We start from the raw sequence: 27,956 nt of genomic DNA on the forward strand, positions 1-27,956 counted from the left end.
TTTAACGTTTTTTTTGGCATCGACTTGGGAATTATTCTGTTGAAAGGACACATGATTGCATTGCATTGTGCACAGCCTCTTTTTTGTTTAAGGCCGTCGTCGCTTCAGAGAGGAACATTATTATCTGGAGTTGAAGGCTAAAAGCGCAGCGGAAAAAAAGATTGATTGTTCGATTTATATTTCCAGATTGCCATGGTAACTTAAGGTTACACTGATGATGTGTAAGTATGATCACCCGACTGCTCACTGAGAACGTTTCACTCTATCGACATACGGAGATGATATTGTATACTGTAGTCTATATCATATCATAATCATATCACAAATACATAATTAAAAAAGCATTAGCTTGCTCATCTGTTAACTAATAATAAACTAGCAAAATTAGTCTGAAGACCAATATTAATTTTATGAATATTAATATTTAGCATTAGATTATGCAGGTTATGTATGTAAAAAGTATAAACCAACATTGTATTTTTTTGGCTGAACTTTTTTTTTGTATGCTGAGTTGATAAAAAAGGGAGACAGTCGATGAATAAAAACAAATTCATTTTCCATTTACAGATGTCCTATAAAAGCGGGTCTTTGTGGCAAAAACACACAAGTTAGGCGCGTGACCTCTCCCGCGCTTTAATCCACGAGGAGAGGGAGGAAGAGGAGAGGAAGCATAGAGGAAGATCTCAGCGACAAATCTCACGGAGGCACAGGCGGAACTTCAAGTCCAGAACATTTTTACCAGATTATTTTTTTCAAAATCATGACGCACTGTGACGACACTGTGCGCGCGGCGCACTTCCCCGCAGACCGACGCGCGGGCAGCGATGTCACGCAGGAAGAGCACGTGGAGCGCGCCGGGTCCGTCCGTTTCGGAGCACAACTTTCTGTCATAACGTGAAGCTCCAACTCAACAATTGGGATTAAGTGTTGATCTCGACGGGGTTGAATTCAAACCAACGCTGAGTTCACATTCTTCTTTCTTTTCTTACATCGCGGGAGATGGAGGCGCTCGTGAGGATATTAGTCATAAACTTTTTACTGCGCCGGGCTCCTGCAGACGCACAGGTAAGTGCAGCCACTTCGCCAGGAATCTTTGAAATGACAACAGTCCTTCTTTTCTTTACTGCAGTCAACCACGTCTATATTTTCTTTCATACATTTAAAAAATATATAAATATTATAATTTTGAAAGCCTGTTGTTGTTTTTGTTCCGTATTTGTGGAGTTGTATCAGTAGCCTTCATCTGCCAATTTTTGCACACTCACACTGCCCGTGTTGGCTTCGCAGGATTGGATTATGCTGCTAATTAAATAGATTGGAAAGAGAAATCAGCGGCCAACTCCTTAGCATAATTAAAAGCAAAAGCTCCTCCTAACGGTCAACGTGCTTTCTCTCTCCCGTCATTACATTTTAAATAATTCATTTGAAATGTGTGCATTGATCAGCTGCCACCAAACGGATCAAAGCACCTGCCAGCGTGGACCGTTGCCCTTTTAACGAGTAACATTGTAGCCAGGGAATCAGCAGGCATGCGGGCGCGTGAGTCACGGAACCGTGGATCGCCCTGTGAGTGACCGGTTAGCACTGCGGAATGTTTGAGGTGTTTCTGCTCAATTGAAAGAAGGAGAGCGCGTCTGTACTTTCAGCACCGCGGACAGCGCCTTCTGCCCCGGCTGCTCAGAAGCATTCAGTCCAAACAACAGTGTTGAAATTACAAATGACAGAATTTAATCGTTAGTTTGTATGGTTGGAAAATTGATTTTTTTTTTAATGGAATCTGACATTTCGAGATGAGTGTTTAATGGCTGTCTGTGTTGAGTGGTGAAACCTTTTTAAAGTTGTTCAGCCTTAAATGCGAACCAGTGCAGGAAGCTTCGTTCGGATTATTCCCAAGAACCCTGACCCATGTCAAGGTTTTACAGTTTGTTACAACACACCTAAAGATCCTGAACCACTCCAACTTTTAATTGGTGGACTGAAGCAGCAACAGCTGCTGCATGGACTCTATTTTTTTCTCTCTCGATTTTCGATTTCTTAATTGGCTTCATGGCATAAGCGCTGCCATTGATGCTCACTTCCAAATGTAGCTGTTGACAGCTGGCTAGTGAAATCGAATCCATCGCTTTCACTCGGCTCCCCCCGGGGGCCGGGTTCCAGGGTCAGCGGCTGTAGACGTGCTGCTGATAAAGGCCCCCCCCTCCTGAGCAAACATGCATGTTGGATTTGGCTTCCTCAGACATCGACTTGCCACATATCTGAAAGTGGAGACGCCTCGACTACTTCTGCGAAACTATATTCAGGGCTCTCCTGCAGTTATCTTAATATTTGCATTTCAGCCGGTCACAAATTCTCAGGGAGGAAGAATAACCATCCTCGTTTGTTCCTTCAAGTCGCCATGCCTCCCAAATCAAAAACACCCACATTGCATATGGAGTGTTTTAAAAATATCTTTACATGTGCCTGGGCTTAAAGAGTGAAAGAAGGAATGTGTAGAGTGAACAAAGGCAGATTGATCCCTCTGACTGAGAAAGCTCGTCCCCGTTGCCTCGACGTTGGTCATCAAAAGCCAGATCACTGTGTAAGTCCATGCTGGTAAACGCCAGACAAGTAAATTGCTGCTGACGTGTTCACGTCAAAAAAAGCGCCTTTCATCTGTGTAATTAAACCCCCTCTCCGTACCTCATTATGCAGCACTGCCCCCAAACAGATGACATTGATATGTTTTGGAGTAAATGTAGCTGCTTATGTGCCCGGGTAACATGTTTTCCGGCTAATTAAGCATTGCGTTGTGCTGCACAGAAGTCACAGGGAGGCAGCCGGGTTGGACGGGGGGGAGGAGGGCTTTGATCCCAGAGGCTGGAGGGGGCACGTGTAGCATACTTGGTGAGGTTAAGGCAAAGAAAAATGGTCAGGGAAGGATAGTTGTTAGTTTGTAGATGAATATTAAAGAAACCTTTTTTGTGCAAATGTTCAAGGTTCTTTACTGCTTCTCAAGGGGGGAAGTGGGGTGGGGGGGGTTGTGTTGCAGCAACGGTTTACACATGAACAGAATACAAATATTCTTTTAACAACACACAAACACAGCCCACAGCAAGAGCAGGGAAAGGGAAAGTCAGACAAGGCACACACACAGGAGTGCAAAAGACGTGCAAAGAGTGCTGGGTTGTAATATGCATATGAACAGCACCTGGGATCTAATCAAGAGAGCCCATTTAAGCGTGAATGAAATCCATCAAATATTCAGTCATAAGTGTAGTGCAAAAGCAAAATCAAATAAAGTTAACTTTTACTTTGATTGCTTGTAGTTGTACTTCTGGCTTTCTTGCAGTGCATATGCTTTTCATTTGTCTGATTATTCGTTTTTCTGTGAGAAACCATAAGCCACATGTGATTCATCTGTGGTAAGGTAGTTCTTTGTGGATATGATGGTATGAGGTCCTCACAAAGACTCATGCCTAAACTGCAGTGAATAGAAAGGCAAATGGTCTGCAAAAGGTAAGTGTTCTGTACTTATAACCCCGTTTTTCTATTCTTCCAACAACTCAGAGCACTTTAACAGCTCATTTCATCACTCACCCGTTCACCCCCAATCCCTCCCCGATGATAGGACACGGTGCCACCTGCCCGTCAGGTACTAATATTCACGGCTATTGGAGCAACGTGGGCTAAAATGTCTCGCCGAAGATGTGGACATGGGATCAAACCCCTGCTGCTCTGACTGAAGGCCTGCTCTTCATCGAGCTTCTGTAGAAAAGCTTCTACAGAAGGTCGCAGTGCTGGAAGCAAAGATTCACCTGTTGGATGCGACCGTGGAAGTAGTAGTAGTATTAAATGGACTCGATTGAAAACAACTTTACCGTTGACTCAAGACAGAGCACAAGACCATGCAGACACGTGGTTTTTTTTTTGTAGCCTCAACAATATTACCACGAAAAACAGGACGGCTGCGTACCCCACCATGAATCGACGGGGGAGAGACCTGCCTGAAATCCTGTTAGTGAGAAGCCTGAGAATCAATGAGTTTCCTGGGAGTTGGGAGGACGAGTAGCAGGCGGAGATCTGTGATGTGACCGGCTGGCTCTCATTATGATGCAGGCAAAGTGCCTCTTCGACCCCTGGAATAAGTAATACACAGACAGCGAGAGGGAAGCTCCACTGTGCAGCACCCCGATGACCGGTATCACCCCTCAGCCCCACGCAGCAGGTTAAAGACGAAAAGTAACTCAGAAATAAAAAACAAACAACTGGGCCTCAAGTTCAGATCGTGGGGAAATTTGCTTTAAACGATATTTAAAAAAAAATGATTTTCAGTAAAAACACTAGATAAAGATGCAGTGTTTTCCAAAGGATCCCTGACTTTTCATAGAGGATCTTCTATATAATGCCCCCACAACCAACTGAGAAAACCATCAGTGCGGAGGTGCTTACCAGCAGCCGTCTATCGGAGTTGATGGAATCAGCAGATTGTTGCTGTTCTGCAAAATGGGCCGAACGCGAGTCTTGCTTCACATTCATGAAATGGACTCTGCTCGAGGAGGTCTATACTTGAACCTATTTTAGAGGTGAACACCTGTGTTTCCTCGGCCAAAGACCGGAGAGAAGAGAGATCTGAAACAGCAGGAAGACTTAAAACAGCGCAGATGAGTTTTGATCATGTGTATGAACAGAACGTTCTATTAAAGCCGCTAAGTGGCTCAGAAAGTAAAAAAGTTTGACGAAAGAGACTTAAAACCTTTAGTCCATTCAAGACTCCTTCCCATGAAAGGAGGAAGAAAAGTATATCTGGATTCATCTTACAGGCAATCAATCACTCAATTGTGTACTTTAAGTGTTCATTCAGTTGTCAAACTGTTGTAACGACAGGGACCAGGTTGTGCTGAAAAATGACCACTTGGAAATCGGGGGGCATTGAACATCAATGCAATAAACGGTCCAAGTTAATGGCCGACAACCTCCTCTTCCATCGCGTGTGATGCTCCGTCGCGTGTGAGAATGCACGTCAGATTCAGCACGCCTGATTGGTCACGGATTTGACATCCCACTGTTCAGCAGACTTGACTTGGTCCCTATGAACACAGTGTCCTTCCCCACGACAGGCTGGCATGAGACGATATGACTCCATAACGATACCTTTACTCAAATGTACAGTGCACTAATGCAATTATAATGTCTGGATAGATTTTCATCTCTACAGACTAGAAGATGGTAAAAACTTTGAGGCAATTTGTATTCCATTTCCGATTGTGACGGCCTTGCCTATTCCAAAGGCACAGGGGTAGTTTAACCACTCATTTGTCCCATCATCCCTGAAGGTGTCACAGGTGAGCAGCGCCAGCCAGATTGCCAAATGCAGAGCGCCTGGTCCCAGAGCTCCCCGAGGATAAAAGCCCCCACGTCAGTGTGTTGCTCTGACACACCTCATTTCCCTATTTAGTGGGAATAAATACCGTTCATTTACCACCCTCCGGTGCTCCCGGTCCATTATCTTCCCAGCCTAGGAGCGGCAGGACGGGCGCTCAATACAAAAACATCTTGTTTGTTACAATTTCAACATCTGAACTGACATCAGAGGTAGACTCATGAGTCATGAGTCTACCTCATCAGAGCGTCATGAGTCATGACTCACGGTATTACAACTTAAAAGGACGAAAACAACATGTTTATTTATTTATTTACTAAGGATGTTGATAAGACAAAGTAGTTTTTGGTTTGCTGCTGTATTATTATCATTTCTATTTCTCATAATAAACGTAAATGGCAGCAACAAATTGAGCAGGCGGAGGGAGAAAAAAAATAGTTGGTTTGAAGGATGGATTAAAAAAACAAAGAATAAAACATGAAAACCACGGTTATGCTTTTCCATTATTTCTGAAAAACGTCTGTGTAATTGCTCCTTTTAGTAAAAAGCAGACGGACACACAAAAAACACTCCTGTCTTTGATTGACAGGCTTAACAGCTTTCGCCCAGTAGCCATACATGAAGAAATAGTGGATCTGCAGGGACTTACATTTAAGGACCATATCAGGAAGTTATCTTGAATTTGTATCAAACAAAGAACTTCAAAATAAAATCCTCAAATATGCCTGTTATCTTCACATGATTCCTTGACATTTCCTCTAGAGCCCTTAGTTAAATGTTTGTTTAACAATTTAGATAATGAACAGATACTTGTTAACTAATTACAGTTCTGCTAATTAGCAAATGTTAGCATGCTAACATGCTAAACTGAAAGTGTGAAGACAGTAAATATTATGATGTGTGCCGTCTCTCTTTTCTACCTTGAAACAAACAGAGTGAAGGTGTTAAAAGAGGAAACATTCCTTATCCTAACTCTTCTACATACAGAAAGGTGACCAAGCAGGAGTGACTACACTGCTGCAAAACACAATTCTCAAAAGGTAGAAGGTGTGGCATTTGAATTAGGCATTAATAATCACATCTTTCACATACAACAGTGTCAGACCGCCATGTGGTCGGTGTTAGTTCAATATAAAATAAATTAAAGCTGCCTCTGAAGGTGCCATTTCTCCTTTGAAAGTGTCAAGTTTGATAGATGGATTTCCAATGAACACAAACGGCCTGTCACGGGGAATCCAACTCAATGCATTGTTGAAGAAATCACACTCAAAAGACGTTATGCTGTAGAATTGGGAAGTTGAAATGCACGAGACACCCCGCAAAGTGGGATGAGCAACAAACAAACGTCTTTGAGACTCCTTTGAGCGGCTCCACCTTTGACTTTATGCTACTGTAAGAATCCGTTTGTTCTTTAAAACCAAATGGACCGAAAGGCCATGCCAGCTAGCCAGCTTAAATATCCAACTGTTGATCAAAACAAGGTTTTAAAAAGTCTCAGTAAAAGCCCCAAAAGGCATTTTTGGCTGGATGCTGGTTTGAAAAGATTGATTGAGTACAATAACTACTTGTCTCAACACACTCAGGGGTTTTAGCCGCTCTACAATTTACCTAAATAATTTACACGGTCTTTCCTGATTGATTTATCATGCAACAGCACAATCATCCTGTAGAGCCTGTAAAACTGGTTATGAAGCGGAACTCTGTGTTCTTTGCTCATTGTGTCTTTGTGTCAGGCTCAGCACACTTTGCATGTTACAAATAACCTTCTGTAGTGCTATAACGTAAAGAATATTCAAATGACAAATGCACAGAACTTCGTGTAACTGCTTTTTTCCCTTTTGTTTTCGTTATCACAAATCTCCTCCACTTTCCTCAACTGGAGGCCACAATAAAATCGCCTTTTCGGACCTTCTTTTCATATTCCGTTGGCCTTGTTGACCACGGCCAACAGAATATGAAAAGAGGGTCCCAAATGCCTTTGAAAAGCCAAAAGCAAAGTGTAATTTGAACAGACATAAATGGAACGTGACAGATCTGACCTTGTTTGTTGTGCTCCACAGATGGGGTTTGATGGCCCTCTCTCCGCACAGGAGCAGATGTACATCCTCTATGAAGTCAAACTGCAGTGCTACCAGAACCTCACCAGCGCTGAGCCCGGGTCCACAGGTGCAACACGCAGCCACAGACAATCACACCTTTATTCTGCGCCGTTATTCTCAATCGTCTTCATGTTCCGACTGCTCTACGTTTTTTCGCTTGGGCAGTTTAATCACTCACAATCGTTGGTATTTCTTTAAACCAATAAAAATAATGTAACGTACAGAGTTAACAAGCAATCCCATTTTTAACGGCAGTCGTGCATTTTCTTTCCAGCGCCTGTGCCATTTGGACTTCTCAGAGCAAAACCTTACATGCAAATATTTGCAACGTGTTGTCTGGCGGACGTTTGCATCTTCGAAGCAATTTTCTTTATCTCCAGGCTGTCTTCTAGGGATGTAAATACTGGGGGGTTCTTGTGCCTTCATGAAAGCGCAAATAAATGTGACATTGCGAACCAACTAATGAAAACTGCAAATTACCATAAATCCAAAAAAGTGCTGCAATTTGAAAAGCAAAAGACGGTTTGCATCTCAAAAGCTACAGGCTGCTGTGCCCGTCGTTTGGGTTTTCCTATTGTTGTTTCACAATTCACAGCCTTCGCCGCGCTTCGCTGTCTACTGCTCTTCTATCGTCATATCCGTCCCGGAGGCGATGGGAAGTGACCACGGAAAAACTAATATGTCAATCTGTTTCTTGATTGACTTTAGTTTGATCGACTTTAGTTTATCAACAAAAGGGTGTTCGTGCAGGAGACGGTTTCAGCCGGTTCAACCTCCGTCGTGTGATCTACACGCTCACTATTAGCTGCTTTCATTATTAACATAAGTTGGGATTTCATAGTGGCTCATGAATGTTAAGGATTCATGAATGTTAAGGATTCGATATATATATATATATATACAATGTACAATTTATAGTCGAGGTATTTGGCAACAGTTACTTCCAAACAAAAACACTGTGTGTTCGACATTATTTTTCAAATGTTTTGCATTTAGGAAGCAGCAGGAAATAAACACAGAAGCGGAACAATCAATGTTCTTCTGTACCCTGAAAGTGAGTTCAGAGGTTCATTTTAAAATGTTGAAAGTTGCACTTTGTGTTGATAGCGGGGAGCACAGGAGTCACTGGAAGGGCACACTTATGTTTAGGGATTCCATTTCCGTGTCTCTAAGTGGCTTTCACATTTTTCACCAGATTTAATGTTTTTTGATTTTATAACTATTCTACCCAATGACCTCCACTGACATCCAGCGGTTTCTGTTGACCTCATGTTTTTGTTGGTAAAAGGCAAAAGAACATTTTTTCCCCTACAAAATCAGTGACGAGCAAACATACAGAACAATATGTTACCAGAGATATTTAACTGAGGCTTTTATAGTATGTATACTGTATGTTTGTATTCATGTATATAGGAATATACAGAGTGAAGGCCATATTATGATGATATTATGACTATAATATATTATTCTAGTCCTGCAACAGTGGCTCTAAAGGAACCTTAAACTTCCATCTTACTGATTGACAACACAAGATTTGATATTTCAATGACAAAGAATAATTGATGAATCCAAAACATTTTCTTTAACAAAAAAGAAAAGAAGACATGTGAGTTGTATACTGACCTCTTACTTATCTCATCCCGCTGGCTGTAGATGAGGTGTGCCCTCCAGACTGGGACGGTCTTATTTGTTGGCCCCACGGTTCCCCCGGGCTGGTCTCCAAGGTCCCCTGCCCGTCTTACATTTATGACTTCAACCACAAAGGTTAACAATTATTGTTTTTTTTTGCAGTTTGACCATCGCTAACAGTGAGAACTAGAAGACTACCAGTAATGGAGAATTAGGTTGTAATGTGAATATTCAGTATTCAAAATCAAAATTAAAACCAAACATTATGTAATTTACTTTATTTACATTATTACGCTCTCACACAGGTGTTTTCTGGTAAATTAAACATTTTAGGGTGAAGGCTTGACTGAGATCCACTCCTTCTGGTGCCCCCTTTAACAAAGAAAGACGTAATATACCCAGCGTGCAAAGGCCTTCGTGCTGATGTCAAAATGTTTTTGCAAAATAATTCTTATAGAGATCCCTAGAGTTCCCATGGAAGTCGGTGAAGTTGGAGATCAATGTGTTCATGAACTCACCTGTGCAGGTTTAGAGAGTACAGCTTCTGAAGAGATAACTTCCCTTTACTAGACCGGTGGGCAAGTGCCTAAAATCCACATGCATTTAATATTTATTTATTTTTTACAGGACATGCTTATAGGAAGTGTGATGTGAACGGTTCCTGGGTGTTCGTCGACCACTGGAACAAAACATGGACCAACTACTCAGAGTGTCTGGGTTTCTTTCAGCCCCCCGATGAGGAAGGGAGGGTGAGTCCGACTGAATAATCACTCCGTTTTTTTGGTTAACGAGGTCCAAACACGCATGTAAGTCAACTAAACGTCAGAGCTTTAAATCTCATAGGGCCTCTCACGGAAGCCATTGTTGAGGCCGACTGAAGAACCCTTCGGGGGAACTCGCTGAAGGAACACCTGACTGAAATCACAGCCGTGTTCGCTCCATCACATGTACGGACACACTGGGGGAGGAGTGAGCTGCTGCTTCAGAGGTTTGAAACCCAAATCTCTGACTCCTCCCTCGCCCCCCCCAGCCGCTCTAATCTGGCGCCAGAGCCACGTTTTTTTTCTTCACTCTATTTACGCCGCGTGTGGATAACCGCTAACCGCTAGGAAGCTATCAGTGCGCACACCGCTGCTGAGTGGGCGGAAAGCCCGGGGAGTTTTCTTCTGTGGTTTGACACACTCGTGTAAAGTGGATACGGGGATTCGGAGCCCATTTCTTGTTGCTCGTGTTTTAGTCTAATGAAGTCTATTTTCCAACTCTGCGCAGCGTGTATTCAATCAAACAAACAATGCGGCAAAGGATCTAACAAGTGCTCCTTTCTAGTTTACTCCTTAATCACCTCGTAGGACCTGAGATGTATCGTGCATCTTTTAATTACATGGGGGGAATGTGCTCTTTTTTTTTTTTACTAATGCAGTAATTGTCATGCAGTTGATTAAAAAAAACATATGGGTCAATCAAAGGCAGGATACTAAGAGAAAGGCTTAGCAAGTCAGCAATAATCATCTCTGTTGATTTGATCCTTATTTGGGAATCAATGTCCATGAGGGTCCAACTTCACTCGAGACTCCTAAGAGTCTGCACAAATGGCTCAAGTGGATATTTGTCCTCGTGCTGATTGCAATCGTTTAATTACAAGCCTCCATTCGGTAATTCTTCTTCAATCCAAAAAAACGATTTTTCTCAAAAAAAGCATTGGATAGTTTACAGTTATTACAATGTATATATTACATGCATATAGACGTGAACATATGAATAGGCAGGAGTTTGGTCATTGTACAATTTACCAGAAAATGTAAATCTCCGACTTGACTTTAGGAATATTCATCGCTGTGGCTTTTTACTTTATGGACTGGATATCTCCTTGGCTAAAATGTTATATTTACTTAAGTTGATGGTGGAAATGCAAAGGTATAATCGGCCATCTTCTGTCAATGGGGCATCTGAGTCAAACCAATCTAAAAATATTTAGTTGTCTACACTCCTCATGTCTGCAGTTTGTAAGCATGCAGAGATTAAGGATTTAAGACTTTAAGACCTAACAAATATACCTTTTCTACGACCTGGCAATAGTAAGTTACCGATCCAGTCTTGGATGTGTCATATGTGCAGCACAGCGGCATGTGGCATTAGTCTCAGCTTTAACCCTCATCATACTCCAAATCCAAAATAATGAGTTCCCTCCCTCCCTTTGTGGCCATTGCTACATCCTGTTGGTCCCAACGCCTGTGACTCATGTTTGTCGTTTGCGCTCCAACCTCAGAGTGCGGACTAAAAAGCCCTTTGTATGTTCACAGCGAGACTTCTTCGAGCGCCTGTACGTCATGTACACCACCGGCTACGCCGTGTCCTTCAGTTCTCTGCTGGTGGCCATCTTCATCATTGGATACTTCAGGTACGAGTGGATGTTATAGATGTCAAATGTCAATTACTGACAACCGAGCGCTGTTCAGGTTGTCCAAAAGGGTTTCGAAAAGTCAATTGGCCCCCTCAGCCAAAGCCTGCATTCTCACAAAAGGAGGTGTAAATATTTTTTCCAAAGGTCCTAAAAGGAGGCGCAAACATTTTCCCTCAGTGCTTCTGATGTAGAATCTGAATGTTTGACCCTGAAGGATGTTCCCCATGTGTTTTACATTCAGGGACGGATTGTTGCTCCTCACATCCGCGTTCCCTTTGCAGGTCAAAATAAAGAGAAGAGCATAACAATCAGTACAGTGTAAATCATAATGAGCCATGCAAAAAAAAAAGCACGCAAGAGGCACAATTACAAAGCTAAAAGAAAGTAATTAATTCCACATCTGATAATTCAAGGTCAGCGAGTTTAGCAGCTTTTAACAGACTTTCTCAATTGGTTTTGAAGGTGCTAATTGAGCTGCAGCCCATCACACCATCAGGCGGGCTGTTCCACCGCTGCATATGCTTTATGGAATTTGAAATGTCGAGTTTAATTGAAGAGTTCATTGAAATAGATCTGCCGCTCAATAGGAATTATGTAAATATTTTAGTGCCAGTGCAGGAAAGCAATAATTACAGGTATGGAGTCTGCATTTCATCAAAGACTTTCAATTAAGGTTCACTTCATTTACCATTACAAATTTGGCCCTGGATTTTAAAAGGAAAAGTTTTAAAACTCAAATATTATTGTCAAATATTTAAATGATTGAGACCAACCTCAATAATATTGTGAACAGTTTGACACAGAGGTGATAATCAGACAACTAATCCCACTGAAATGTGGCCTACTGTTTGAGACGTGACAAATTGTTTCTTTTTGACATTAAAATCATATCCCAAACAGCAATGATTAATGAATAACAAAGTGGAACCACATTCCACGCATACAATACATATTTTGCCAATAACTTTTTTATTTAATGAATAAATCCTGTTGCTGCTGAATGTGTTTCGTGGTTGGAATCAAGTGGAACAAATGTTTAATCCTAATCTCCTGCTGTCGGTAAAGTCTAGCCACCTAATTATTAAGATACACGTAAAAGCGTTGGTCCTCTTTGACCCTTCAGAACTGCCCGCACGGTGTAGGAAAAACCATTAAATGCTGCCTTAGAAGTTTTGCTTGATATAACTTTTTAAAGGGGGATGTGTACAGTTTCTCCAGAATGGAGAGAAAGACACAGAAGAACTTTTCCCTCATCACGATTTTTTTATTGGCATTGACCTACCGATTCCACCGGCAGAGCTCTTAGGTTCATCATGTAATTTTAGTCGTCCCATCCACACCTCAAAACCCTTCTTGAAATCTCTGTGCAGCCCTCTCAGCTGAAGTGGCCCTGTATCAAGAGCCTGGCGGGGAACAACGCGACGCAGGGAACGAGACTGAAAGGAGGCCAAAAAGGATTTTCAGGACATGAAAACACTTGTGCTGAATACATGAAATATAATCAATATGCACCACAACTGTACCCAGCTTAATGGGTCCTTACGGGCAGCTGCCGTGTCTCTGCAGCCTCAGTAGGTTCTGTGCTGGCAACAGAAAAGGGAAGCTGAGTGCACAACAAGCCGACGTCCAGCTGCGGAGAGAATCATTTGACGTCACAAGAAACTAACTTTGAGGCAATATCCATCTTTTGGGATCGCGCTAGTGTGGCTCACAGCTTATAAAGGCATCCCACCCATCGTCCACTTCGAGGTAATCCATCTTGCCGTTCCCCTGTTAATCACTCGTTGGATTCGAATCGCAGCATTTTTACAGCGAGACGCAGCAGGATTTCATGAGGAGGGAGGGAAGAAGAAGTTAAGTTAGTCAATAACATCTTATCTCTTATCCAGGAAAAGTGCCGAAAGGTGTTCAGAGCCGGATCATTTAATAGGAAAACTTCAAACTGTTTTTTTTCTGATCAGTTACAGCTGATAAGATTTACTTTGACAGATGCGGGGCTTACATCTAGTGCGCTTGACATCACAGAGCAGCTTCAAAATCTTCCTCAGCAACCCTCTTCTGCTCTCTTTGCTATTCTCTTTGTAATATAATGTCAAAATAATCTGCCTCTCCCCGACATGGCACCTCATTTCCCAATTTAGCTACAACACATTAACCTGAGAAAACCGCAGTCAACCATTAGCTTATTACGGTGCTGAGCAACCAGAAGCTGCCCAGGATGCCTAATGCAGTGTGACGAGGTGAGCCAAAGCAGTTCCCATGGCACGGAATTATTCCTCCAAATCCACCTCAGAGAGGTTCAGGCAAACATTTGCATACTAAACACGATTATAGCTGCTCCCTACAACAGTTCACTGATGCTTAAGAGCCAATTAGGGACAGTGTGACAGTGAAGATGGTGACATCATCATTAAGTGAACAGGAGGATTTTTGTTTTAGCAGCGATCGTAAGCAGCAGTTAGAAGGAAAATATAAAGCCTGTCTGTTTGTTTTGCGGCAGAGAAACCTCAGCTGACAAAACTGCTTAGCTGTATTTTCTTTTGGATGTTTTTTCCTAGTGCATAACATATCTCATGATTTCACACCAGTGAATACTGTTGATTTTTACTGGCAGGCGTCTTCACTGCACCAGGAACTACATCCACATGCACCTGTTTGTGTCCTTCATGCTCCGGGCGGTCAGCATCTTTGTGAAGGATAAAGTCGTCCATTCCAGCGCCGGACTGCAGGACTTTGATTCCGCCCTGTTGGACAACTTAAAGACCGTCACCATGGCACCACTGGACAATACTCAGTATGTAAGTACCAGATCGGTCAGTTTTTTTCCTTCAGTCAGGGCCAACTGAGTAGAGTAAAGTCTCTCTGATTCGTGACGGCACATCACGGCTCCATTGAGCCGCTCTTGGCGTCTTTACGTCCGACGCTCAATGGTGCACAAAGAGGGATACCAAGGAGAGACGGAAGCTGGAGAAAGGGTAGACACGGGTGACTTGGAGAAGAAGGTCAGCTTGGATAATAAAGACACAGTTATTGACAATGGTGTATTGATAAGCGCTCACCGCTCAGGAAATAGGAAGCACTCCAAACAGGCGGCAGGTACGACATAGGGGGGCCCCGATGGTCGCAAGACACAAATCCTCTGTGGGGACTTTTCCGATTGAACATCACAAACGGTGATGTTTTCAGTTTGAATCGCAGCAGAAGCACAGACTTTGCTCCAGACGATCTGAATGTTGCTCTGCAATAATACGTTTTTTTTCAATCGAGTTCAGAAATAGATCCAGTCGTCTCAAATTGGTACAAAGGTCAGTATTGCTTTTTTCACTCGGCTGATTTGAGTCATAAATGATTGTTTCAGGTCACTAATAACTTGACAAATCTTAAAGAGTGACAGCAACTATTTGATTTGCACTGAACAATGTTGTTTTAATCCTGGTCCATCGTAGTTGGGAATTGCAGTGATCAAACAACTGCTTGTCAATTAGTCAAATGTGTGTGTAAATAGTGTTACATTGAAGCTGTTTTGATGCCCGGTATTGATAAACTGAGCACTTTTCCTCAATGTTGTGCAGATTTATACAAGGCGGTGATAAAATCTTCTTCTCTATTTCCGCTGCGCTGGATTAGTTTGTACTGTTATCACAGTGATGTGTCAGGTTCCAATGAGACGTGATAAAAGGGATAATGTTTTGTTATCAGATTGGCTGCAAGGTGACAGTGCTCCTCTTCATCTATTTTCTGGCCACCAATTACTACTGGATCCTGGTAGAAGGCCTCTACCTCCACAGCCTCATCTTCATGGCCTTCCGATCAGACTCCAAATACCTGTGGGGCTTCACCCTCATCGGATGGGGTAAGCGTGAAAATAAATAAAGACACGGTGCTGCATGACTAAAGAGTCAGATCTCAACAATTCTCCAACCACTTCAGCAGAAATGTAGCCAACGCTGAACGCTTTAGGTAATAGAGATGTTCAACTTTTAATACAGTCACAGTTGCCATATCAGCAATGTTATTAAATGCACAGAAAGTACGAAGCAGTAACATACTCTGTAGAATGCAGAACCCTCTCAGTACCTTGTGGTGTTTATTGTCTGCTCATGTTCGGTGCATATCCATACGAAGCTCGTCTCTACAAAGTGCTGCTCTTGCATTCTGAGTGAAAGGGAATTACGTGGGGGATCAGAAGCAACACAGCCGCTGGTACTATTCAATTATCACTAGATGAAAGGCTTTTACATTCAAAGAAACCGAATGGAGACCATCTTATTAAAACATTGCTCCATAGGGCTAATAGCGAGATAAGGATCCACGATACCTTGAAGATTGCTTTGTGTCATCGTCTTCTTTAAAAAGAAAATGTAACTTAACAAAGTTATGCAAATGCAGATATTTTTGAAGTATGAAACAAATTTCTATATACATTAGAGAAACACGCCATAGCTGCTGAATGTACATGAACGTAGCCGCTCTGACGAGCTCATTTTGAATAGCTGTCCTTTGCAGACTCGTACTTTTTAGATCTAGAATAGATCTAACTGCTGCTAGCTGCATAGACGAAAATGCTCTAATTATCTTCTTTGGCTGTAATCAGGTTCCCATTGAATAAGCGAGATAATACCTTGCTTTTTCAGTTCTATGCTAAGTGATCTACAGAATATTATTGTGACATCCACTTACTTCCTTCTCAAACTCACACGAGACTCTCTCAGCCTCCAGTTCTGCCGCTTATCTTCAGGTTATCGTTGCCGCTTATCTTCAAGATGCTGCATTCATTTAAAATGTATCTATCTGTTGGAATAACCTATCAATTTAAGGAGGATGGGGGAACACGTCTCCTCGGCATACACTTGGACAGATTAATCATGGGACTCTTAGTAGGCAGCCACATTTAGATGATCGAGGGATTAGAGAGAGTTCGGTCTTCCCAATCCTGTGCAGTCGCTTTGGTTTAAGAAAGTAGATATATTCATGAAGCCACATAATTGATGACATGCATTATCATTCACACTCCCTGGGCTTTGACCTGAATTCCTCTGTATGAACAATTCAACGAGCTAAAATAAAACGGTAACCACTTCAGGACTCTTTCTGTTGATGAGTTGGAAATTTTGGGGGGAGGGGGGTATACATTATTGGACAGCCTGTCGTACCATATTCCTTTTTTTGAAAGCCAATGTTTTGGCTCTTTGAAGTGCGCACACTTTCAATTGGCTTTTTGCTTTTTTTATTCCAGGTGTTCCAGCTGTTTTTGTGTCGGTGTGGGCGGTTGTCAGGGCTACGCTAGCAGACGCAAGGTGAGATTACAAGTCGCAGCGTGTTTGAATGTAGATCTTTTATAACACCAAAAACTTTTTTTAAAGTTCAACATGTTAATGAATAAGCTTGAATATAAACATGAAAGAAACACAAAGATCCTTTTAATTATTGCATAACTGTGGTGACATTTAAATCAATCGAATTAAGGTTTGGGCATGATTGGAAATGCGATCTGATCTGAATACATTTTTATTTAACAAGCTTAACATTTGAAAGGTGTCGTATCAGGTTCACTTTATGAATTATACATTTGTAACTAAGTAATAATACAGTTCCATAACAGATTCATATTAAGGGTTTAGTGTTAGAAAATAAGGAATGCTTACTGAAAGTATAAAATATTATATCAGGTCTATAAACAGGGTTTGATGTAATGTATGAAGAGAAAAATATAATTCAAAGAGAAAAGACATATTGACTCTACTACAAAACAAACTATGTTTGCCAGGCGGCAACATCTGGTTTGCATCAATAAACTAGCAGTCTTTCTAATGGCCATGACTGCAAAATTCTGTCTCAGTGCATAAAAGTCTTTGAGGGAAAGGCCATGCATCTCAGAAATTATCGTTCAATTATTGAAATTGTGTTCATTTCGTAAACATGGGTCCATTTAGAGTGAAATGGACCATAGAGCAGGGTGTGCTTTACGGCCTCGCTACCTTGTGATTGACAGGCCGTTACCACGGTGTGACAAATGTCTGTGATTTACCCGTGTACGCAGCTTTAATCCTTCCACAGCGTGTTTCCAGTCCATGAATTTGTCTTATTTAGCGTTGGGTTGCACACTGCACCGTCTTGCTCTGCACAAATCCCAGACTTTTAAAAAATCTTTTACAAAGACCCCAATCATCTATCTTGTGCCACATTTTCTCTCTCCATGTGTTTTTTTAAAAACTCTGCTGTATTCTTATTTAATATTCCATCCTCTCCTTTCCCATCCTCTGTATTTCTGGTGTTTGCAGGTGTTGGGAGTTAAGCGCTGGCAATATTAAATGGATCTACCAGGCTCCCATTCTGACCGCCGTCGGGGTAAGATTTCAGATGAGAAAAACAGTTTGACGTTTCTGTTGCTTCAAGTGATTGTGGCTTGAGAAGTTTCAAAGAAATGTACGTGGCGTGAAGTAAGATTTAGCTCTTTTGAACGGAGACAATCGTCCTAGTAAGAACCAATTTCAATCAACGCCTAAGGGTGCAGATCAGGGTGTATTCAACTAAACATCTGACTAGAATTCTGTCATAGACAGAAAGTAATGTGCAAGTTTTTAATGATGTGTGGGCGACTCGAAAAGGGGAGGAGCAGCAAAAGATGAAAAAAGTGTAGAATGTAGAAAGCAATCAACAACAGTGTTTGTTGCAAGTGAATATCTTGCCAATCAATGAGGATTAACAGTCTCGCTCTGTCCTTTAATCCTCCCTATGCACACACCTCTACAAACTGGGGATTACTGTAGTACTTCAAAGTACTAAAACCTTCAAAAAAAACACAAGTAAAGGAGAGCGAAGGACGAGCCGATTGTTTTGTTTATGCAGCGTCTCGCCGTGAGGACACGGCAAAGGAACCACTGAGGAATTACGCTAAGTTGTATCCGTCCCGTCGGTTGATTGTTTCGAGTTGCTGCCAAGCTGCGATTGGGAAAAGTCTCCTGCAGATTGAAAGGAGAGCGGATGTTTTTATGAGGACCGATGCACTGCTTTCTGATCTCAACGTCTATCTTGAACTGCCTACTCAAGAGTTGGTTCAGATATTTATGTGTCCGTCAAGGTTGAATTGTGATGAACTACAAAACTTAAACTATTAACAGATTTACCAGACTTTTATCAGCTGTTCCAGCAACAAACCAAGAGATTGGGGGGAAAAAAAGCCACTCGGATTGTTTATTAGTTATTAGTTCTTATTAGCAGATAATTACATATTATTCACAAAATCAATATGAATTATCAGCAGTCCGTCACATCAGGTGAAAGCTAAGATAATGTGTTAAAGATGTATGCTGTGATAATAACATCCATAACATCATTTTAAAAAGCCACCCCCTCCTTTCTGTCAATCTGTGACTGAGTGGATTCCCAAATGACTGACTAAGTGGGTACCAGGGGCCGATGTTGACACTAAAAAGAATCATAGAGTTTAGTGATTCAAATCATACGTACTTCCTGCTGTGTTTTTTTTATCCAAAGCCACTTGCAATAAGTGCATTGAACCAAGAGGTGTAGAGACTCAGAACAAGAATCAAGAAAGTACAGTATTTCTCCCAGAAAGCCAAACTACAAAGTGCTATAAACAAGTGCCATCGTAAGTGCTTATAAAGTGTTACCTAGTCCAGGTATAGTCGGCAGAGGTATTTTTTTAGCACTTTAATTAGCTTGTTAACACATCTCTTTCACAGCAGAACGCTTTTTGTCTTTCACAAGCAAGTGTTTATTTCTGTCACATCTCCGACTGGTAAAACCATTATTCCGATGACCCAATGGCGTACAACATCAGCATTCAGCCGGCTAGTGTGAGAGCTTAGTTGTAAGAGAATGCTGTCCGACCTGCAGCAGGATGTCTTAAAAGCATTAACATTTCATTTGTTTGCAACTGTGCAATACAGAAGTATGAAACTAGACATAGTTTATCAAGTGTTCTCGCTGTCATAATTCCGTCAATGCTAAACCTCTAATTATAATTTCTTTTTTTAAAGTTTTAATTTAATTGCAGTGTTACTGGGTGGACCTAAAACTCAATTTTAGCATTATACCACTCAGCTTCATGCAAATGCTTTATTTCTGAGTGGCTATATCTTCTGTAGATAGCTCGTCATGTGGAGGAAAATTCTCTTTGAGACAAGATGCTGTTGAGTATGATAAAACATGAATTAAGTTATCTACAGTAAGATGTTTAGATATCTAGTTCAGAAACTTCCCGCTCTCCCGCTCAGGCAATTTAAAACGAATGTTGCAGTAAATGACATCGCAAAACACCTGCCACATAGTGTTATCTATAAAGATACTGGAACAGACATCTCATTAGCACTGTGGTCCAAGTAAATGTTGTATTGTGTTAGTAATGAAAGATGGAGGAGGAGTTAAAGTATTGTGTTATTGTTGTTGTTGTTGTGTTGGCATGTGTATTCTGGAGCTCCATTTGTTACCATCTTCTCATTCAGGCTCAACCAGGGCACTGAAAGGAGGGTGTAGATTCAGGGGCCCTGGCTTCTGGCTGTGGAAAAAGTAATCCTCGATTGGCACCTTTTTAAATTGCTTTTCCTCAATGCCTCTAAAAAACAATCCCAGCCCTTGAAAAAATGCTTTTTTGTTCTTGCTCTTATGAAATAAAGTATAATTGATTCAAAAGAACAGTTCACTTTAAGGCATGCACAGCCTCTCAAGCTTTTTTTTAACTAGTTTTCCATCAAATAAAAATGTAGCCGCTCAATTATTTTCTTTTTCAATTCATTCAATTCATTTTGCTTTTTGATGAACAGAATTGAAAATATTGTGGCAAATATACAGATAATCGCATCTGAGAAAGTTTTAAAAAGTGGTATAAAAATTGCTTTTTCTTTATTACACGTTGAAATCAAGAATGTGTTTATGAGTTTGTTTGTCTGTTTTAAAATCTGTTTACTGGAAGATAGAAAAAACACAAACTTTGGCTTGTGAAATAAAACACATTCGATCTGTTGGTTGGCTTCGACAAACACATTTTTATGTTAATAGAAGAGGCATTTTACTCTGCTAGATACCATCGCTTGATATGTACAACCGGGCGATGACTGCGCTAACTTGAATTGAATTGGAGCGAAAACATCTTCTGTGAATATTAATATAATGACAGCTACACTTTACATGTTTGGATTCACCCTTCAAACATTTACTGGATAAATGAAGAGCTTTTCCGGCTCGATTCTTCTGTTTCAGCTCAACTTCATCTTGTTTGTGAACATTGTACGGGTGCTGGCCACCAAAATCCGTGAGACGAATGCGGGAAGATACGACACCAGGAAACAGTACAGGTTTGTTCTCAACCGAATGCATCTCCAAATGTAAAGAGGTAGATATACGTATGAGTGTTTTTAAATGCTAATATTTAATCTGCAGGGCAATTCCGTTTTAGCATTAATCCTCCTGTCTGACTACCAGACATAAGCAGAGTCAATTTAAAAAAAAAAAGGTTTGGGGCGACGACTCTGGATATAGTAACTTAGCGACACCAAAGCCCGTAACCATAGTAACTGGCTCCTGCCTGTGTGTGAGGTGATGGAGGGAGAGGAGCTGCTCCCAGGTGAGCCGCTGTCAGGTTTATTTGAGCAGAAAGCCAATAAAAGGAACTGAAAAGTGGCCAAGACCCCCAAAATAGTCCCCAACTTTTAAAACCTTTAAAAAAATCAAAGCGTAAGATGAAAATAAGATAATTACAGTGTGTTATCTGAGAAGAAGTACGCTGCTGGCAAGAGAGATATGCAGAAAAAGAGAAAATGACAGTGACTTTTTGCAGCAAACTGGGAGCTGTAAGATAAATGCAAGCCAAACACAACACATTTCAGAAAGTTAGAAGGGAAGGGGAAGAGCGTTTGCCGACATTCTGTGGAAGGCTTAAAAAAGACTGATACAGAATGTTAAATACTCAAATAATCAAAAGGCGGCCAGTTTACCGTGAAGCTTTGGAAGCAATTTGAAAATGCAATTTCTCAAAAGTACTGAGTCTGACTGTAAATCTTTGATTGCATGACATTACGCCTCTATTACATCGGCCAGACCTTGTTTGTATTTCATTTTCACATGTTCAGCAGCAAGGATAATTTGCTAAGAGGAGACAGCGAAGGAGATCAATATTCAACACTATATATCCCAAAATTGAATGAATATGTATTTCATTTAGGATTACAATTATATTAAATATAAAGTATTTAAAGTATTTAAATGTAAATGTAAAGTAAATTCTCTGAGGAAGAAGTCATTTTCTTGTACTCAAATCTGTGGGAGAAATGTGAGCTTTGCATTAAACAAATCATCACTGATGTCAGTATTTATAGTGGTAAAATCCATTAACAATAAAACTAATTTGTTGCAAATGTATTTACTTACATTAAACATACATTTGGATCGATGGTAACTTCTACTTATCTCAAACCAAGTTATCTAAATTCTAAAAATGACAAAAAGTCGATTGATATTCCATTATTCAATGCTAATGTTCTTAAATGCTGATATTGGTATTTAATAAAATATCCTAAAGCAGCCAGGCTGTGGTTTGCATTCTTATTCACGCACTGTATGTGTCTCCATAGGAAACTGGCAAAGTCCACCCTGGTGTTAGTGCTGGTGTTTGGCATACACTACATCCTCTTTGTCGGGATGCCTCATACAATGGAAGGATCTAGCTGGGAAGTCCGCATGTACTGTGAGCTGTTCTTCAATTCCTTTCAGGTAGGCAGAGCTTTTTAGCCATTTTCACACTGATATAATATGTGAAAATATACGCTCAAACATTCAATATGCCTTTTTACAGAAGGCACTCGCACAGACATAAACAAGCTCAAGGTTGATCCTCACATTCACAGATCAGATAGAGCAGTGCAGTCTTTTTTACTGCAGTGGCTTACTCAATAATGGGTAAACAACCACTCAGCATAGTTACTCTATTCCTCTCTCTCACACACACACACACACACACACACACACACACACACACACACACACACACACACACACACACACACACACACACACACACACACACAGACTTTCTTTCATTACTGACAGAGGACTATAAAGATCATTCAACCATCTGGGGACTTCTGTTTTTGGTCACTTTTAGAGTCTTTTCCCAAACATATCACTGCATATACAGTAACAGTAACCAGCTCTTGCAGTTTAATGTTTATAAAATAGTGGACTGAAAAGAAATCGCGGATTAGAGCCTGTTTTATCCGGTTATCTTCAGTGCTGAAAGTGGACTGGCACTCATGCTATTAACTCTTTGGCTTACTCTTTTTTACACAATGACACATCTCACAACTTGCAGCAGTCTTATCTGCACTCACTAAAACAGATTTCTTTGGGATGGAATCCCAAACCCAAGACACAGTACTATTTTTGTATCCACTTTAAGCTCTAGTTATCTTTGAGGGAAAATGTGATGACTATTGCTGGATAATGGACCATGGGAAAAATAACTCATTCAATGTACTTTTATAGACAATGAGATGACTGTAAATCGGGGATTCCAGTTTGGAGTAATGCACCATCTGCAAAAATGTGCCTTTGTTGTTAGATGATCATAGGTTGTTTCATTGATGAAGGTACCCAAAATGTGTGAGCGATGTGTAATCATGTGCAGCTAATTCCTTACAGCGTACATAATTGATGCTAAAATCTTGCTACAAATGCATTTAGTCGACTGAACTGGACAAAACTTAAAATACATAAATCTTATTTTGCTATGTATGAAAGTGACAAAGCTAAATGTGTCCACCTCAGTATGAGTTTCACCCTTGGTTGATAGGAGTATTGAAGTATCTTTCTCAGTTATTTTGACCCAAATCACATTATTTTAAAAATATAAGAAAACCATATGCACGTGTCTTTTCTAATAAAAGTAGGCGATAACTATTTTTAATTAGAATTAAATGTCACCTTTCTATGCTTTGATTTGGGTTTTTTTTCCAGATAGAAGATTATGTCACAGATCATAAACTTAAAAATAATAATAATAATAATAAAGCTTATGTCTTTATTAACATTGTAATATTCCATACAGTTGGTCTCTCCACTACATTTAACTTAAACCAAAGACCCCAGGTTTCTAAAACAGCTCAAACTTAACCAAAATGAAGGAATTTCAGCTTCAGCTAGAATTTTCCATTAATTTCCAAAGTCATTCAGATTTCCATACCTTCCACCTTTACAGTGAATCAAAACTATACAAGTACTTTGTTAAGTCATCCACATTTTCTGAACCTAAATAGCGTAACCTGTTTGAAGCTTAACTTTGGCAGGCTGTTGCTCTTGCAAATGTTTGCAATTAGAAAAAAGCCTGAAGGAGAAGAACCACAAATATGATGAAACCCAGTCGTCTTTATAATGGCAGACGACAGGGTAACTAAAAGACATAACGTTTGTAAAGATAGTGCTGAAAATCAAAGCAAATACAGAGTAAAACACTACTCTGTGTGAGTCACATAATGGATATTTATCTAAGATCTTTTATCAAACATATGCATAGCACTCGCATTTGTGCAAAAGATGCTCTGACTAACACTCCTTTGATTCCTTTGAGGTGATAGATAAGTGAAACTAGTTTATTCAATATGAACACTGGGTTTCGTATTTGAATCTGTACCAGAACCTCTCTCAAACTGTTTTAAATGAGGACTGGATGTCTGCCACTCACAGACACACATGTACAAAAGCACACATGGACACCAACACCTTGACATCTTCGCGTAAGCCAACATTTCACAAAGACGCCGTGTCCCTCCTGTAACTTCTTATCATAGCGGTAGGCAGGGACAAGAGGTGAAACAGGAGCCGCAGAACCCGGAGAGATTACCATTTCTGTCTTACTTTCTTTTTTTTCATAAGATAAGCACTAGTTTAGACATAGAGATGGATGACCTGGAACACCATTATTTTGATGACAGAGATTGTGTCTGTAAGAATGACATTTAATCCGTGACTGTGATCATTGCACTGCAGACGTTTTTGTTCTCACTTGCTCCAAGAGATTCAAGCTCACAAATTGTGTGTCAATCTCTTCCTTTCAGGGCTTCTTTGTGTCCATTATCTATTGCTTCTGCAACGGAGAGGTGAGTAGATTGTTTTTCCAAATGCTAGTGATTGCTCAGAAGAAGCACAAACAAAAGCGAAAACAAAAAAGAATGCCAACCACTAAAAATGAGCCGTAGTTTGATTTTGAATTAATCAAAGCCACTAAAAACAGGTTAAATACAGTGTCATACCTAATCTAATCAAGGGTCTGTTACTTTCCATTTTGCCTTCTCAAATGGAATGTGATAAGAGCTGACATTACACCAGTGTCACTCTCTTCCTCTCTCTTTTACGCTTTGTACTCAAGACACTTAATTGGCAACAAGAACAGACATTTCTGCCAGTATTATTTTCACAAAACCCTCTCTGTTCTTTCTTGCACGCCTTTTGTTCTCCACATTGTATCATTTGCACCACTTATTTTACATGTAGAATTCATCAGGAGTTACTGCAATTTGAATGAATATGAATTAAACACATTTTTATTTTCATCTGGATATAGATCTAAGCATTATTTTGTTTTTAAAATTAAAAAATGAATAAGTGGAAGGGTACTCACCCATTACTTTAATTGAAACTGTTTCATAACCAGTAACAGTTCCTTTTAGTAGCTTTAAGTGGTAGAGATGAAGATGCTAGATAAGATACAATAACACAATTCTGTTATTAGCCCTACAGCGGGGAATTTGTCGGATTTTAGTCACATTAGTCACATGACAAAAAAAGGACTCCTTCGTGATATGTTTGTTGCTCTTCATTTCCTGGTGACAATTGTTGGGTTGTTTCAAAAATATTCCCAAAAGGGGGTTGAATGACAGTCTACGGACGTTCACTGTAAAAAAATGAATTATAAAAATGTTTTGAAAACTTAAATAATTAGCCTGGATCCAATCAAGATCATTTTTCAGTATAATTAAACTTATATCCGTTGTTCTTCCCATCCCCACAGGTCCAGACAGAGATAAAGAAAACATGGACACGTTGGAACTTGGCCTTTGAGTGGGAGGGTCCGGTGGTTTGCGGCCGCTACCGTTACGGCTCCGTTGTCGTCGGGATCAACAACAACAGCACCAGCAGCCAGTCCCACCTGGCGGGGGCGGGCCCTTCCACGCGCTCTACCAACATTGCTTCAAGCCGCGCTTGTCGGAACGCGGGCCCTCCCGTGGTCAGCACCCTGCCAGGATATGTGATCAGTAGCTCGGACCCGTCCATACCTGAGGAACCCGAGGACGGCGGCCCCAAGCAGGTGGACGATATCTCGCTGAAAGAAAATGCAGCTGTTGTCAGTACGAGTGCGACAGCTGAGGACGAGGACGAAACCCTGTAGCCTTCGTCCATCGCCAAAGCATGAAAAGGCAAAGATTTAGTGGCACCCCGTGGTTGTGTTGCAGATTGCAACCGACTGAATACACATCTGGAGTCATTTTTGCTGCAGAACCATGACCTCGAGGACAACGACACATGTTATGTTCGCTATGTTCATATAATAATTTCCTTTTTTTAATGAAGACACTTTCAGATGATTAAAATGATTTTCCATTCATGCCAAAACATGGAAATCATCTATGTTGATTATAGTTTGATAGGAATAGGGGACCTGACATGTTTAATACGTCTGTTTATACTATGAGGTGCCAAAAGATCAAATGCAACTTATTCAACAAGCAAAACCGATCTAGATAGATAGTAGCTAGTTTCACAATCCCTCTGACTGAAGGCGTTCATTTCCCACTTTGAGGGAGAGCCTTACATGTCCTGCTTTGGCATTGAGAACCACTTAAGAAAGTGATTAATCACCCTAAGTAAACGGTACACATGAACACTTGACATGTGGGGTTAGATAAATGCTGTTCATTCGTTTACAATAAAAGTTATACGCATGATTGCTGCAGAAGAAAACTCATCTCCTTGAATGTGTCAACATGATGAGCCTTTCTTCTTCCCAAGGTGTTACTGAAATTGAACAATTTTTATGTCATTTTCTCGACTTGTTCCAAAGCACCTGCGAGACCGACACAATTACACACGATTGATAAGTAGCACTACAGGTAACTGCAGTCTAGATTTATTTTGGTGTGATCTGCTAAGTGTCTGATATTTGCTGAAGTTGCGTTGGCTTTCTTTCCAATCTATTGGAACTAGAAGACACTCGGCTTGTGGCGTTTCAAGTGCCAAATAGAAACTAGACAGCAATTTAACTCTCCAGATATCATGACCTGGGTACTCAAAATGATCCACCAACCTTGTGAGCAGTTTCACTTTTACAGTTTGTAGCTTCTTGATACTGTTCTCCTACTCAGCTGGACACCATTCATGTTTACATCTTGTTCTGTCAGGAGCAAGAGCCCCATGTGATGTAAATATAATTGTAAGTTGAACTTAATATGAACAGTTCCTTTAAGAAAAGCATTTTGCATTAGAATCCAGATTTATTGTTGTATCAACTGTTCTGCTGACTGTGAAGGGCTACATTAAGGCTGCTTTAAGTTCCGTAGGTGCATGCATGTTTGTTAATCTATCAAATGCAGTGGAAAAATAGGAGATTTATTGTAAATGTGTGTCTCCTGCCCCAGCAGAAGCCTGGAAAGAAATTTAAGGAGTCTTTTCAATTATGTCTTGTTGTGTATGTGCTTTTCCACCCTACCCACCTCTTGGTTTTGGTGATGCTAAATCACGTAAATGCTTACACTTTGGCATTCCTGCTTGTTGGTGACAGATGTTTTTTTACAATTTACCTCAAAAAATGTATTGCCACACACAGAAAAATACCATTTTATGTGTTATAAAACATGAACTGAAATATTGTTTTGTGGCCTTTCAACAGTATTTTTCAGACTGACTTCAAAACCAATGTTAATGGTTTCTATGGGTCCCTTGAAATACAGTCTATATCCCCTTATGCACAGCAGGAATGCTGTGTGTGTGTGTGTGTGTGTAAAACCGTGTGTACTGTTGATATTAGGACATTCATTTGAGTTGTTTGTTGCTAGAATGAGGCAACAGCACAAGGTATGTTTGCTGTAGTTAGCCAGGATGTTATTGGCTAATGGAGTCATAGATTTGCCTGTCAACGGATATCTGAAATTTGAATTTGTTAAAAATCCTCACTGTAACCACTGAAAAGACAGGGGAGTGGCACAACAAAGTCTTCTGATATAAAATTGCATAAATTCAGGCGATAGATACCTTTCTCATCCATTGACACTACTGCCCATTAACACATTTGTTATAAAAGCATTTTAATCAATATGTCTGTGCCGTATAATAAGCAGTCCAATGTTTTACAGAGATGCTGTATGTCACGTGCGGTCATTATTCAGTCCAAGCAAGATGCAGGATCATATTCAAAATTGTCTGGATATCTTTATGAGGCTTTATGTCTTGCTGGCCCGAA

At 40.6% G+C, this 27,956-nt stretch overlaps 1 protein-coding gene across 1 annotated transcript; it reads left to right on the forward strand.

Moving 5' to 3' along the window:
• The first annotated feature begins 711 nt into the window (after positions 1-711).
• On the forward strand, positions 712-27,945 carry pth2ra (parathyroid hormone 2 receptor a). The gene is made up of 13 exons (XM_040202446.2): positions 712-1,065; positions 7,420-7,525; positions 9,112-9,222; positions 9,715-9,836; positions 11,388-11,485; positions 14,103-14,286; positions 15,188-15,341; positions 16,725-16,785; positions 17,770-17,836; positions 20,711-20,805; positions 22,081-22,219; positions 24,559-24,600; positions 25,512-27,945. Exons 1-13 carry the CDS (start codon positions 1,000-1,002, stop codon positions 25,887-25,889), a joined length of 1,623 nt encoding a protein of 540 aa, XP_040058380.2. The 5' UTR covers positions 712-999; the 3' UTR covers positions 25,890-27,945.
• The last annotated feature ends 11 nt before the right edge of the window (positions 27,946-27,956 follow it).

The sequence above is a fragment of the Gasterosteus aculeatus genome, chromosome 16 (genome assembly GCF_964276395.1).
Source record: "Gasterosteus aculeatus chromosome 16, fGasAcu3.hap1.1, whole genome shotgun sequence".
NCBI classification, from domain to species: Eukaryota; Metazoa; Chordata; class Actinopteri; order Perciformes; family Gasterosteidae; genus Gasterosteus; species Gasterosteus aculeatus.

What these genes read in the sequence shown, in the direction of transcription:
- pth2ra (XM_040202446.2), top strand. Translation starts at nt 1,000, where the DNA reads ATGGAGGCGCTCGTGAGGATATTAGTCATAAACTTTTTACTGCGCCGG. An exon ending in GACACCAGGAAACAGTACAG is followed by an intron (nt 20,806 to 22,080) that starts GTTTGTTCTCAA and finishes GTGTCTCCATAG; the next exon opens with GAAACTGGCAAAGTCCACCC. An exon ending in ATTGCTTCTGCAACGGAGAG is followed by an intron (nt 24,601 to 25,511) that starts GTGAGTAGATTG and finishes CCATCCCCACAG; the next exon opens with GTCCAGACAGAGATAAAGAA.